This window comes from Nuphar pumila, chromosome 4 (genome assembly GCF_984573655.1).
Source record: "Nuphar pumila chromosome 4, dmNupPumi1.hap1.1, whole genome shotgun sequence".
NCBI classification, from domain to species: domain Eukaryota; kingdom Viridiplantae; phylum Streptophyta; class Magnoliopsida; order Nymphaeales; family Nymphaeaceae; genus Nuphar; species Nuphar pumila.
In genome coordinates this window covers 114510949-114526505 of record NC_143252.1, presented here as the reverse complement: position 1 = coordinate 114526505, position 15557 = coordinate 114510949, and the positions used below count along the sequence as shown (strand labels likewise).

General features: G+C 39.4%; 1 protein-coding gene across 1 annotated transcript; it reads left to right on the top strand.

The window, feature by feature from the left end:
- Window positions 1-1250: 1250 nt before the first annotated feature.
- LOC149840689 (uncharacterized) lies at window positions 1251-2753 on the top strand. The gene is made up of 2 exons (XM_090004524.1): window positions 1251-1403; window positions 2081-2753. The coding sequence occupies exons 1-2, from the start codon at window positions 1389-1391 to the stop codon at window positions 2522-2524; spliced, it is 459 nt and encodes a 152-aa protein (XP_089860650.1). The 5' UTR covers window positions 1251-1388; the 3' UTR covers window positions 2525-2753.
- Window positions 2754-15557: the final 12804 nt, after the last annotated feature.

The following is a 15557-nucleotide window of genomic DNA, read 5'->3' as shown; positions in this document are numbered from 1 at the left end:
TTTTTTAATGTCTTGACCTTTTGGCTGTTCAAGTATAATTTCTCTTCTCACCAGTGATAAAATTTTGTATGTTTAAACAAAATTTAAAGGCATCTAAAAATCGGTCCTTCAATATGCATGGCAGTGGACTTGGGAAAGCGGAGATATATCCATTGGAACCTGCCCCATTTAGGGCAGCGATGAAAGACATGAAACGGTGAATGAACTGAGGATGTAGATGAAAATAAAAACTCATGCGAGAAAATGAACTTAGGCTTTTCGCCGCCCAGCTTCATCCTCGTTGGTAAAATGATTAAAATACTCTTAATTATTTAATAAAATTGCATAAACAGTAACGAAAACGAGACATAGGCGAGGGTGAAGACTAAGACAAATTTGAGATGGAGCAGGCATGAAGGTCCAAAGTGGACCGTCACAAGAATGGAGGACACTATTTACAGATGAGGCAGGAATCGAGACCTTGTCCTCCGAGTCTGGCCCAGTCCTCTGCCATCCCTATTGCTCATTTGCGTCACAACATTCCAATTACCAAAGCAGCTTAGCTTAGTTGGAAGGGCATTTTTTCATCAGTTTGAGTGAACCCGTAGAGCAATAATGTTATTAATAAACAGTAACAACAATAAAATATGAAAATTAATAAAAATCATGTCCCTTTTCACGTACTTGCAATAATTTACTGCAATAGAATAAATTTATTGTTTTTCGGGAATAAAACCATAAAAAAAAATCATAGGAAAACAACTAAAATGTGAAAATGCCCGCTTGAGAAGAACGGGATCTTAGGATTCCCGCTCAGATGACGTGGCATACAGTAAGCCACGTGCTAGGTAACAAGTGGACAATCTGGGCCCCACCGACCGGCGTCCTATCTGTCACGCACAGAGGCCACACAGGATGAACCGCAGGAAAAAAGGATGGGCTCCATGTCAGCTCCCCGTCACCACGCGACATGTGCGTCCTACACTTTAACCATCTTTCCACTCTGCTGGACCCCATCACTTCCGTCCAACCAATTGTTCCCTGCCACGTGAACATGTACGATTGGGAGTAGCAAAAGTGGAATGATGCGGTGAGGAAAGAAAATCTTAGGACAATTTTCTCTGCAAAAAAAAAATTAATGAATAAATAAATCCTAATTTTTTTTTAACAAGATGTTCAATTGCAAATTTGCAACGATAAAGATGGACGATGTCGGTGAGATCTTTCAAGGGTTGGATATAAATAGCCGTTGATCCTCTCCCTCTCTTCTCATTCACAAACCTGTTCTCCTTTGGTTGGCCACCAATCTCCAGTTGGTCCCTCTTTGAGAGAGAGAGAGAGAGAGAGTGTTCTATTTTTTTTGCTACTCATCTGTTGATTTCTACATCTCTTTCGCTCTCTTGATCACCATGGCCAGTGCAGAGGTAAGAAGCTCTATGAGAACTCCAAAAAAAAAGCCAGTATTGCTTATGAGTAAGAGTAACCATATCTTCTAATAATATATTTGTATTGGGAATGGTTGGTGGGGGTGCCTTGAGTCAGTTTTTCTCATAGTCTACAAAACTTAATTGATGATTCTTTGTTTAAAGTGAGATCTAGGGATGATCACCATCCATTCTTATGTAGAGACATATCCATTTGGCAAATGAAACTTACAGCATCAAGTGCACTCAGTGTTGCTCAAAAACTAATAACATAAGAGAGGCCTGAATCATGAACTTGGAAGTAGGAACGAGAATGGATCTTGAAGACAACAGAGATGTGTGTGAGGACATGCCAAAATTCTCTATGCTGTCTTTCCTCATTTCCTCTACCTTGCTTTAGTTAAAATATCATGCTTGCTGGCTGCTGTAGTTTTATCTGAGCAATCACATGGAAGCTCTCTCTCTCTCTCTCTCTCTCTCTCTCTCTCTCTCTCTCTCTCTCTCTCTCTCTCTCTCTCTCTCTCTCTCTCTCTATCTATCTATCTATATATATATATATATTATGTCAGATCTTTCTGAAATTTATATGGTGATTTTTCTGTGAACATTTTTTTAAATATATGATCAAGATCAACATGTTTGAGATTGTATTTGATCAATTTTTTAATCTGTGTCAGGTTGCAGCAGCTGCTGTTGAGGTTCAGGCTAGCACAACGGAAGAAGTGAGCGAGCAGACTACCGTGGTGGAAGAGAAAGAGACACCACCGCCTGAGCCAGCTGCCGAGACAATACAGGTTGCAGTGGTGGAAGAGACGAAGGAGACACTGGTAGAGGAGGAGGAGGTGAAGGTGGAAGCACGAGCACCACAACCGGCAGAGGTGGAGACCAAGGAGGAAGAGCCCCCAGCAGCTGTAGAGGAGGAGAAGGAAGAGACTGTGGAAGAGACAACAGAAGCTGTGGTGGAAGAGACAACAGAAAAAAAGGTTGTTGAGGAAGAAGCAGAGACTTCACCAACCCCTGTTGTTGAAGAGACTGAGGCCCCACCAGCCCCCTCCACCACTGAAAGCGTTGAGGTTGTGGCTGAGGCAGTTGCTGCAGAGGAGACCACTGTGACTGAGTAGAGATCTTCTTTGGTTGGGTGCTTATGGCTTTTTTGGGTTTGTGGAGATTCTTAATTAGCGGGTGATTATGGTCTTTGTCAGTCAGATCATAGGGTTTATTATGTGTATTTTTGTTTGATATTTATGGTGTTGCTCTTGTTGGGTGCATGCTGTTGATGTAAAAGAAGGATTTCCTTCTCTGTTTTTTCTTGTTTTTTGTTATAATAGTTACTATCCTTATTTAGTTCAATTAAACAATCTCGTTTCATTTGTTACTTACGAACATCCTAGACATCGTATAGGTTTCTAGGGTTTATTAGTGACTGGCATGGAGAGAATGACTAGATTAATAATCTTAGTGGTTGAAAAAAAACACATATGGGCAGGTTTTTTATTAATGTTAACTTACAGACGAATTTTATATGATTTACTTAGTATAAAACATGCTTTAATTGTGGTACTTTTCATGGCTGTGTGTGTTTTTTTCAGAGCGATTAACAATCAACGGCTCATGTCTCACTAAAAGTTGATGACGATAAATATTAAATTTTTTGCGTTAAATCGGTTCAACCCAAAGTGTGTTCTTAAGTAAAACAAGCCATAACACATCTATGGGTTTAGATTAAGTGAAAATACATGTAACTAAGTTTTTTTTGTGTTTAGGAGCTACTAATTTTCCTCTCTCTCTCAAAATATGCTCATTTTTCCTACACATCTATGGGTTTAGATTAAGTGAAAAAATGGTAGCTCCTAAACATGTAACTAAGTTTGTCTAAATCTATTCTCTTCAAAATTTCCAGCTCCTTACAGCATTCGCTCCTTGGGAGAATGGGGTTCTAATGGGTTTTTGATTTGTTCAACTATCCTCAGATTTGTTTTACCTTTATCCCATTTTCATTTAAACAGAATCCCTAAAATCTACTTGTATTCTTTGCAAGAACCAAAAAAGCATCAAGCTCAGTGTCCAAATCCTGTGTGTCGTCACTATAAGGCATACTTAAAGCAGACTTGAATGTGAAATAAAGGTCCCCAGTTTCATAATGGGCTTAAGTTAAAGTTGGATGCAATTCCAACGTTTAGAATGGCATCTCTTGCTGCAAGGCCGAAGCCAATGAGAAACTATCCTCGATAAGCAGAGGGAGAGTACGCATAGAATTGTGACGACACAACGGATACTGAAATAGAGCTGCGGTCGATGTGAAACCTCTCAGGGATGACTCAAACATAAAGATGCATGGTTTTTAGGGATGCAAATGGTTCGGATCTGGAATAGTTAATGTGGATATGTAGCCAAATCGGATTCGGAACAGCCAAAAAATTGCAAAACCTCTATACTGGATCCGACCTATTTACATCCATACTGGTTTCTTTCTGTTGTCCAAAAAAACAGAATCTAAGGAATATATAGAGCATGACCACAAGTAATAATATCACAAGCAAATTGCATAGGCAAGGGTTATACTAGGCCCACCACCCATTCAAGTGCTGCAGATTTCCATCTTGGTCATATAGCTTTGACAGCCTTAAAGATAAACTTTATTAAAGGCATTGAACTGGTTCTTTACAATTTAGATACTTTTTCCAACGTCCCTCTTAATAATAGTGAGCTCCAGTCTCTTTCCACCACCTTTTTCTTTTAAGAGGACACCAGCCTAACAGTGCCCTCATCCAACCAGGCTTAGCGTTGGTGTTTTGAGATTTTACACTATAATTTCTGTAGCTTTCTTTGATTTATAACCCGAAGAAACTGCACCCGGCATGAAGTCGCACTGGCTCAGCCTGCCATACATATGGTCATCGTGCTGACAGCTTAAAAAGCCTATGCTATGCGTTGGGTTGCGCAGAGGGGCGACGCCCATGAGAATTGAAACCTTGACTGCCCGTCTAGCAGCCTAAAGGCCCCCACCCCACTAGGCCAACCCCCCTTGGGGCCTAATTTCTCTAGCTTACACAAGTATCCAATGGTTTTTTTCTTTGATGACCTAGTTTCTGACCGAAGCAGGTAATTAATCTCCTAGCGAGGATCGCCAATACGCAAACCATTAGGGAGCCCACTACTGAAAGGCACCTGCTGGGAGTCGAACCTAGGAGAAAGGGGTCAACACACAAACCCTTATAGAGTCCACTAGTGAAAGACACCCGCACACCTGATAGGAGTGGAACCTAGAACGAAGGGGTCAATACATAAACCCCTACCGAGCCTACTAGTGAAAGGCACCCCCACACCTAGTGAGAGTCGAACATGAGACAAAGATATCAGCACCTTCTCTCCAGACCTGCTACCACTTGGGCGACCCGGGTGAATGTAGTGTATCCAATGTTGGTGTCAATTGCTACGAGACAATGCCATCATCACGTCCACATCCACAGTTGAGATGGTACCTACGTAATAATCTCATGATGGCCACTGTATCTTTCATGAGATTCTCCCATGTGGTTGGTAGGAGCTGTCAGTGAACGTCTCCCTGCGGTTGGACGTTGCAGGTTCAAAACACCATGGTACGTTGAATAATAACTGGTGGGGTCTGCCAAACCCCAACTTGCTATTCAAAAAAACAAAAAAAAATCTTGGACTGGGTCTCATGCTAAATTCAATATGCTAGTCAGAGATTCACAGTATTCAAATGAGTCTTCAATGTTTTGAGATTCTTAAAAAAAAAATGAATTCTTTCGTGGTGCATTTGATAGTCCTAGAGATCTTTGGATCTCTTGGCTGGAGGTTGGATTTGGCATAGGGCCTACACCAGATCTGCCCCCCAAGCAAACAAGGGGATCCTACATCCACTGCATCGGACCTATTAGGGTTTACAGTGATGACTTTTCTAGTTTGGAGATTTGGAAAAGGATCCACAGGGATCTGTAACCTTAACCTTGTCTATGTGTTGAATAATAACGAGGGATTCTGTGGTTATAAACTAATTGAAGTTTTTGTTTTTGGATTTATAACCAGAAGAAATTACACCCAGCACGAAGACCTGATCACGCTGGCTTAACCTGCCACACCTACAGTCATTGTGCTGGCAGCTTAAAACTCCCAAGCTAGGAATCCTGCTCCCGGGTCCTATGCTACATGTTGGCTCGTGCAGAAGGGAGATGCCCATGAGAATCGAACCTTAACTGCCGGTCTAACAGCCAAGGCCCCACCCCCACTCCTCTAACCCTCTTGGGTTAAACTAATTGAAGCTTGATTTTGAATATTTTGTTTTCCAGGTTCAAGCTAGCATGTTCCTGTTTGGGAAGACCCACTTCAATTATTGAAGTATGACAACGACTAAGCATTATGAAGGAAAAAAAAAGATAAAGAAAAAGTAAAGTGACAGTAAACCGGTACTTATTCCTTATTTTTTCATTTGCAGATGATCAATGAGACTTGTGATTACCTTGTTTGATGAGAACTCTCATGCTAACCACCAATTCCACACTCAAGAAACACATTATACCTTGTGTGGATGATGCACTTTTCTTCATACTAATTCCACACAGAATTAATCAAGCATCAGAATCATGCAAAAGTTGCCAAATTTGAATCAAGTAAAAGAAAGAGGAGGAAAGTGTCCTAATTGTTTCATTAAAATCAGAGATGCAAACGGATGGGATTTGGATCAGCTAAATACATAAGAAAATCAAATCCAGATGGGGTTGGAACAGCCAAAAATCATAACAGTACATACTGGACCCGGTCCATTTGCATCTCTAATTAAAATCAATGAATCTTCATTTAATATATCTTGGTTTCACGAGGAATGATAAACGACTTTTCCAAGCAGACCTTGTCCAGATAAACTAGGTTCTTGGTAGCATCACTGAGAAGTGGGTCCAAAACTTTGTAGTTCCCCATGAGAATATATTATTTGGATTGTCCTTGAGATGCTCCCCAAATAATGAAACACAACATAGGATACTAGAAAGAATGTTTTAAACAGTAAAATGAAATGCATAAATACGTGCATGAGAGGAATTACCTAGTCAAACACACACACTAGGAACTTGCCCCAAAGGGGGTTGGCTTAGTGGGGTGGGGGTGTTGGCAGCTAGACGGGCAGTTAAGGTTCGATTCCTATGGGCATCACCCCTCTGCACAAGCCAACCTATCATAGGTCCCGAGGGCAGAGGTCCTAGCCTCAGAGTTTTATGCTTCCGGCACAATGATCGTAGATATGGCAGGCTAAACCAGTACGGCCAGGTCTTCATGCGAGGTGCAGTTTCTTGGAGTTATAAATCCAAAAAAACAAACGCACACACACGCTAGGACTATTTATTATAATTGAACTTATGAACTACCAGAACATTGTGTAGGGCATATTTCACCTCAAATGCTTTTCCATGCACACAAACCTGTCAAGTGACTCTTGGTAAACAAGATGGACTCTTGGTAAACAAGATGGACTCTTGGAAAGACAGTTACTGCTGTTTGGAATTGGCATCTCAAGACATGATTCATTGTGCTAGGCACTAGGAAACCTCAAAAGTGTTTTAGGTATTAAAAGAAGATAAAAGAGATTTTGTAGGGAAAAAGCTGTCTCATCTGTACATGTAGCTGCAAGAACATTCAGTTTGCTTTTGATACAGTATAGAGGAGTCAGGTAATCATCTTCTTTCTTTTAGCAAACACACTTCTCCATTGCTTGAGGCCAAGTGTGATTGAGAATGAGAAGACTGTAGCCTGTCTGACCAAGTATTGCATGTATTACAAATTACCCAGAAAAAAGGCTCTTTGATTGTCAAACACTGACAACACTTTTAAGGGGGAGACATAGAATTGGGAGTTCCCAAAAGAAAAATGGCTCCAATTCTGGCTTGCATCTCACCCTTAGCAGGGCTGAACAGTAGACAGGCTTGGAACAATTTGCAGAAGAAAAAAGAGCGCTACAGCTCAACTTAGTCTAAACCTCGATTATTCTTAATTAATATTAATAATACTCATATTGCATAATGTGATTAGTAGGGGTGCACAATGAGCCGAGCTAACCCGAGCTGGGCTTGTTTAAGCTCGGCTCAAGTTTGTTTGTGAAGATAAATGAGCCGAATTTGAACATAAGACCAGGCTTAGCCTAGGTAAATGAGCCGAGCTTGATCAAGGCACTGAATTCGAAAAGCTCGGTTAGGCTCGATCTGGTATTATGTATTCATTTGTTTTCCATGTGATATAAAAATTGATTTTTGCCTTAATGGGTATAGCACTTGTTTCTTGTTAAAAGATGACTAAAGTAGTTATCACAATGCACCTGTGCATTTAATATTCGTGCCTTTTTCTGTGTCTTTTATATCAGAAAAGTAAGGCCTACCCTAGTGATAAAGGTAAGCCTAGGGGTATCCCAAACGAGAGGGTTGTGTATGTTCGCCCCCGATGATTCACTGAATCCCATGTCTGTGTTCGGGGCTTTGAATGAGCACCACGTATACAAGCACATGGGCTCGTATTCCCGTGTATGTTGACATAACTTTGCATCAGACTCTGGTGTTGTTGCAAAGACTTAAGTACCCTTTCTTGCTATTCTTCTCATAAAGTGATGGTTTGAGAAAATGATAAAAATGCCCTTCATTCAAAAACGAAAAAACAAACAGTTCAAAAAAAGGACAAACATGTCCTCCATCCAGAAAGTCGAGGATGATGTTGACTCTTCAAAGTCTTCTTCTTTTTCTGTTCAAAAAAACGACAAACATGTCTTCTTCTTCTTTCTCCGTAAAACACTGTAAAACCCTCTCTCTCTAGAGAAGAAATCAAGGAAAACAAAGAGTTCTTCCTGGAGAAGGCCATGAACAACAACCCTTTCACTCTCTCTCTCTTCTTTCTCTACTTCTGTGCACATCCAACAGACGATCCTACATTGCTCCATCGTCATCTTCTTCTTCTTCTTTCTTCGTAAAACACTGTAAAACCCTCTCTCTCTCTCTAGAGAAGAAATCAAGGGAGGTAAAGGGTTCCTCCTGGAGAAGGCCATGAACACCAACCCTCTCACTCTCTCTCCCTTCTCTCTCTACTTATGTGCCTGATTTAGAGTTTTTGCCCTTACAGGAGAGGGGTCTGGGGGCTCCTCCCAACGTGGGTAGCATCATTCAACTTGAAGAGTTGTGGAGTCTGATTCAAATTTTTTATCCATTCATATTTTAAGGCATTAGATCTCATTTTTGAACATCCACGCATGTGCAGTTTGCTTTCATCATATTCAGTTGTTTTCTAGATTATACTTTGAATTCTTGTGCATTTTAGATCTATCGATTTGTATGTAACCAGAGCTCATTTTAACTTGAATTTTTTACTGCAACTTCATGCATATGTCTTCATGCTCTCCACCAAAAATCAGATCATTCTGAGTTTGTTTGACCCACTTAAAAAATCGAGATTCAAAACCTGTTATTTTGCACCGTCAGGATTTTAGCAGAATCAGGACCAACTTGCGGAAGTGATTTCTCCCTAACCAGAGATGATTTTTCCGATCCGTAAAAAGGGTTGTTTTCTAAATTGAATCTAGTTTGATCATACCAAATATTAGCGATTTCTATGGTGTTTTCGTACCAGTTTCGGGTAAAAAACCATAACCCTGTCACCCTGTATCATTTTAACGGCTCAGATTTTGATCCATTTTGTTTGAATTTTATTTTCCTAATGGAAGATCATTTTTCAATTATGTAAAACAGGTTCTCTTCGTTTATGTGTCTAATTCATCCCTGTAAAATTTTACAATTTTTCATGGTCAATTACTATTTTATTTTGATTAAATACCAGAACCTTGTATCCAGATTTTATAAATGTTCTGATTTTGGCCCCCATATCATGACTGTTGTAGCACTTCTTTAACAAATCGTTATTTGATTGGCAATATTCTTCAGCAAATTATTGTTATGATTTTTTTGAGTCTCTAATGAGTCTCTACTATGATTTGTAGTATTTTTGGGTCTCTAACGAGCCTCACAATGATTTATAGTGTTGTTCGATCTTTTAACTATGATTTATAGTGCTTTGGGGTCTCCACCGAGCCCCACAACGATTTGTAGTATTTTTCGGTCTTTTAACTATGATTTATAGTGTTTTCGGGTCTCTAACGAGACCCACAGCGATTTATAGTGTTGTTGAACCTCGCTATAGCGATTTGTAGTGTTTCTCGCTAAACACTACAGCGATTTGTGATACAAATCGCTATCCGAATCATGACCAAATGGTCAGGGTCATATCTCCCTAACCAGAGATCGGATTTCAAATCCGTAAAAAGTGGTGTCTTCGTTATGAAGTCTAGTTTATTCTTGTAAATTTTCAGCGATTTCTATGATTATTTAATACCCCATTTGGATCTAAAACCAGACCCCTATCAGTCTGCCTTATTTGAGTGACATAGGTTTTTATGTCATTTTGTAAGAGTCATATCTCCCCAACGGAAGATCATTTTTCAAATCCGTAAAAAGGGTTTTCTTCCTCTATATGTCTAGTTTATATCTAAAAAGTTTTATAACTTTTTATGCTCATTTGATATTTCGAGCTTGTTAAAAACCGAGACATGTTATAAAATGTTATAAAACTTAAAAAGTTTGAAACTTCCTCTATGTGTCTCGATTTTTAACAGGTTTGAAATATCAAATGAGCATAAAAAGTTATAAAACTCTCTAGATATAAACTAAACACATAGAGGAAGAAAACCCTTTTTACGGATTTGGAAAATGATCTTCTGTTGGGGCGATATGACTCTTACAAAATGAAATAAAAATCTATGTCACTCAAATAAGACAGACTGATAGGGGTCTGGTTTTAGATCCAAATGGGGTATCAAATTACCATAAAAATCGCTGAACATTTACAGGAATAAACTAGACTTCATAACAAAGATACGACTTTTTACGGATTTGAAATCCGATCTCTGGTTAGGGAGATATGGCCCTTACAAGTTGGTCCTGATTCGGATAGCGATTTGTATCACAAATCGCTGTAGTGTTTAGCGATTTGTAGTGTTTCTCGCTAAACACTACAGCGATTTGTGATACAAATCGCTATCTGAATCATGACCAACTTGTCAGGGTCATATCTCCCTAACCAAAGATCGGATTTCAAATCCGTAAAAAGTGGTGTCTTCGTTATGAAGTCTAGTTTATTCCTGTAAATTTTCAGCAATTTCTATGGTCATTTGTACCCCATTTGGATCTAAAACCAGACCCCTATCAGTCTGTCTTATTTGAGTGACATAGGTTTTTATTTCATTTTGTAAGAGTCATATCTCCCCAACGGAAGATCATTTTTTAAATCCGTAAAAAAGGTTTTCTTCATCTATGTGTCTAGTTTATATCTGGAAAGTTTTATAACTTTTTATGCTCATTTGATATTTCAAACCTGTTAAAAATCGAGACACATAGAGGAAGTTTCAAACTTTTTAAGTTTTATAATATTTTATAACATGTCTCGGTTTTTAACAGGTTCGAAATATCAAATGAGCATAAAAAGTTATAAAACTTTTTAGATATAAACTAGACACATAGAGGAAGAAAACCCTTTTTACGGATTTGAAAAATGATCTTCCGTTGGGGAGATATGACTCTTACAAAATGACATAAAAACCTATGTCACTCAAATAAGGCAGACTGATAGGGGTCTGGTTTTAGATCCAAATGGGGATTAAATAATCATAGAAATCGCTGAAAATTTACAAGAATAAACTAGACTTCATAACGAAGACACCACTTTTTACGGATTTGAAATCCGATCTCTGGTTAGGGAGATATGACCCTGACCATTTGGTCATGATTCGGATAGCGATTTGTATCACAAATCGCTGTAGTGTTTAGCGAGAAACACTACAAATCGCTATAGCGAGGTCCAACAACACTATAAATCGCTGTGGGTCTCGTTAGAGACCCGAAAACACTATAAATCATAGTTAAAAGACCGAAAAATACTACAAATCGTTGTGGGGCTCGGTGGAGACCCCAAAGCACTATAAATCATAGTTAAAAGATCGAACAACACTATAAATCATTGTGAGGCTCGTTAGAGACCCAAAAATACTACAAATCATAGTAGAGACTCATTAGAGACTCAAAAAAATCATAACAATAATTTGCTGAAGAATATTGCCAATCAAATAACGATTTGTTAAAGAAGTGCTACAACAGTCATGATATGGGGGCCAAAATCAGAACATTTATAAAATCTGGATACAAGGTTCTGGTATTTAATCAAAATAAAATAGTAATTGACCATGAAAAATTGTAAAATTTTACAGGGATGAATTAGACACATAAACAAAGAGAACCTGTTTTACATAATTGAAAAATGATCTTCCATTAGGAAAATAAAATTCAAACAAAATGGATCAAAATCTGAGCCGTTAAAATGATACAGGGTGACAGGGTTATGGTTTTTTACCCGAAACTGGTACGAAAACACCATAGAAATCGCTAATATTTGGTATGATCAAACTAGATTCAATTTAGAAAACAACCCTTTTTACGGATCGGAAAAATCATCTCTGGTTAGGGAGAAATCACTTCCGCAAGTTGGTCCTGATTCTGCTAAAATCCTGACGGTGCAAAATAACAGGTTTTGAATCTCGATTTTTTAAGTGGGTCAAACAAACTCAGAATGATCTGATTTTTGGTGGAGAGCATGAAGACATATGCATGAAGTTGCAGTAAAAAATTCAAGTTAAAATGAGCTCTGGTTACATACAAATCGATAGATCTAAAATGCACAAGAATTCAAAGTATAATCTAGAAAACAACTGAATATGCTGAAAGCAAACTGCACATGCGTGGATGTTCAAAAATGAGATCTAATGCCTTAAAATATGAATGGATAAAAACTTTGAATCAGACTCCACAACTCTTCAAGTTGAATGATGCTACCCACGTTGGGAGGAGCCCCCAGACCCCTCTCCTGTAAGGGCAAAAACTCTAAATCCGGTTCCACAACTCATCAAGTTGAACGATGCTACAGTTAGTGTGCAGGTCAGTCGGTGTTTGATGGAGAAATGTTGGATCATTTGTTGGATGTGCACAGAAGTAGAGAGAGAAGGGAGAGAGAGTGAGATGAGGTTTTACCCCTCTCTTGTAAGGGTAAAAACTCTGAATCAGGATCTACAACTCATTTAGTTGAATGATGATACCCACGCTGGGAGGAGCCCCCAAACCCTCCTCCTGTAAGGGTAAAAACTCTGAATCAGGCTTCACAAGAGTCAATGTATAGGTCAGTCGGTGCTTGATGGAGCAATGTATGATCTTCTAATGGATGTGCACAGAAGCAGAAATAGAAGGGAGAGAGAGAGTGAGAGGGTTGATGTTCATGGCCTCCTCCAGGGGAGATTTCTTTCTCGGATAATCCTGCAGTGCAGAGACTGGGTCTTAAATAATCATCTTCGGGGCACTTAAGTCTTTACAACCACTCATTTTCAAGAACCGTCATTTTTTTTTGCACCAATGGAGGAGAGGGTACTTAAGTCTTTGCAATCTTATCAAACTCCAACGCTAATTAATGCTGACAAACATGGGGATACGAGACGCACATGCTTACATACGTGGTGCTCTTTGGGACCCCCGATCATGAGATGTAGCTAACTGCCCTGTTCGGGGGGGGGGGCATATAACCTGCTTCGATCCCAAACAGACCCAAACTTTTCTTATGAGTGTCCATGAACATTATTTCGATTGAAAAAAACATAAATCCATTTGGGTTAGATTAGAATCTAAAAAACTCTTAATTCTTATCTCATTCATGATTTTTAAATATAGGAGTTGACCCTTAAAGCTCGAAAAATCTTCCATCTTAATGCTGAAAAAAGAAAGCTTACCCTAGTCTTGCGTTCACTGTGACCTCTCAACTTGATCCTTAAACTTCTCTACTTACGTGGAGGTATTGTCGAAGTCATTGCAACAGCCAATCGCACCCAAGCAAAGGTGTTGTTAGATCAAAGAAGAGCCTAAAAGGTAAAATGAACAGCAAAGTCTAAAAAAGATGATTTTTCTAGATCAATTTGATAGTTTGTTCTTTTGTTTTTGTGTTCGTTAAGTTCTTTTCTGCTGTCTTTTGCATAAATACCTATATCCGTTTGATTTTTATTGCATAATCCATTCGGAGGGATTTGGAATCCCGAATTCAAACTTTCTTTATAGTGAGTTTTGATTCATGAAGATCAAAACCTACTGCTTTACCTTCTTGTGGAGGAGGGTCGATGCTTGAAATAGGTATTTAAACCTTTTAAATGAATTTTAAAAGGGTTTTTGCGAAATCCAGGTGAGTGAATATTTTTTTATGCAAATTTTTTGTTAACACATATGCTTCCATTATTGAAGGCCTTTTGTGCTTTAGCCCCTTTAGGAGTCAGGAGATGGCCCCTTGAGGAGGGGCATTTGAATGCACCTACTTATTTGCAAAATGGAATATGCTTTTCTTCATATGAGTATGAGTAGGTGAAACCAAACACACCCTACTTGGGCAAAAAAGGCTTATGTAGACCCAGTCGTAGGACACTCACCAAGGTTTCTTCTTGCACAAAAGACCTTCAATCCTTGAAACATATGAAAATCTGCCTTTTGGTAGGGAAAGTTGACTTTGGAGTGGTCTATCACTAAAAGTTGGATAATGTTAGCACTTGGTTAATTGGGATTCCTTTAAGATCAAGGACAATTTAGCACTCAAATGAATCATATCACTAGAAAAGGAATGGAAATGATACCTAGAAAATAGGGAATTAGAACTATCATGCATTCATGGAGATGGTGCACTTTAATTCTATAAAATGGGACACTTAAAAACAATTCCCAACTTTTTAAATCCAGCTGCAGGAATATATGCCATAACGCAACCTAGAATTTTCTCAGGGGATGTCCATTTTCCAAACAAGCAATAAGATGTGATGACTCTTTACATTAGTTTATTAACTATGAGAATCAATGAACAAAAGGTTCATTATATATATATATATATATAGGGATGTCAACATGCAGAGTTTGATTCAGGCTCAGGTACGTAGAACCATGGCCCCGATTTTCGGGTATGGTTCTGAACCCGAGTCTAATTGGACCTATCATAAGAAAAACCATACCCGGACCCGATAAGAACTACATGAACCAGACTTGGGTCATACCTGGTAAAACAATATTTTTTATCATTTTTGCATTAAAAAATCATGGGTCTTAATTCACTATAAGAAAAACGTGAATTAGATACGGCAATTTACGATGGAAATAATCCATCATAATTTTGCGACAGATTAGCAAGAGAAGATTAGTCATTCCTAAAATTAGAATTAGTTGCAGAATTTGCGACGAAAAAATTCTATCTCAAAATTCAACCCTTATTAACGACAAAAACTTTCTGTCTCAAACTCCATCGCAACTTCGTGACATAATTTTTCTGTCGTTAATCTATCACTAATTAGCGACAAATTTTAAGATAGAATTTTTTCATCGCTAATTTGTCGCTAATGTTCGATGTAAAATGATGCAGCTAGGGCACAAAATGAACTTTGCTCTCTCTCTCTCTCTCTCTCTCTCTCTCTCTCTCTCTCTCTCTCTCTCTCTTCCCTCTTCTGTCGACCGCCCTAGCACTGCTCGTCATCTCTGCCCCTACTCTCCGGCATCCCACCGATAGCTCCCTCAGGAGACATCACCGATCACCTCCCTTCAGCCTCCCTTGGTTGTTCCCCCTTTGTCACCCCTTTCCCTCGGTTGAGCCCTCTGTCCCACTAGCCATATTTCGGCCACCCAACTTGGCCAACGACCCCCACTCTGTGTCCGACGCTCTCAAGTATTCTCTTCCCCCTCTTTGTTGTCTTCTTCTGCATCTTCTTTCTTCTTGTCTCTTGTCTCTCTTCTTTATCTTTGTGTTGGCCTGCAGCTCGCCGGCAACCCCACCCTCCCTTTCTAGCAGCTTCGTTGGGCAACCCCACTTCCCTCTTCGATAGTCTTGTCGTGCCTTTAAAAGGGCACAGAGGGTCGAACCCTCTCTGCCTTCCTCCTCTCTCTCCCCGATTGTGCCTCCCCTCTCATCGCCGCCCTCGTCCCTCTTTGCCCTCTCTCCTCTCTCAACTGACCTCCATCCCCCGACCGACAGTCATCAGAGACCCCCCCCCCC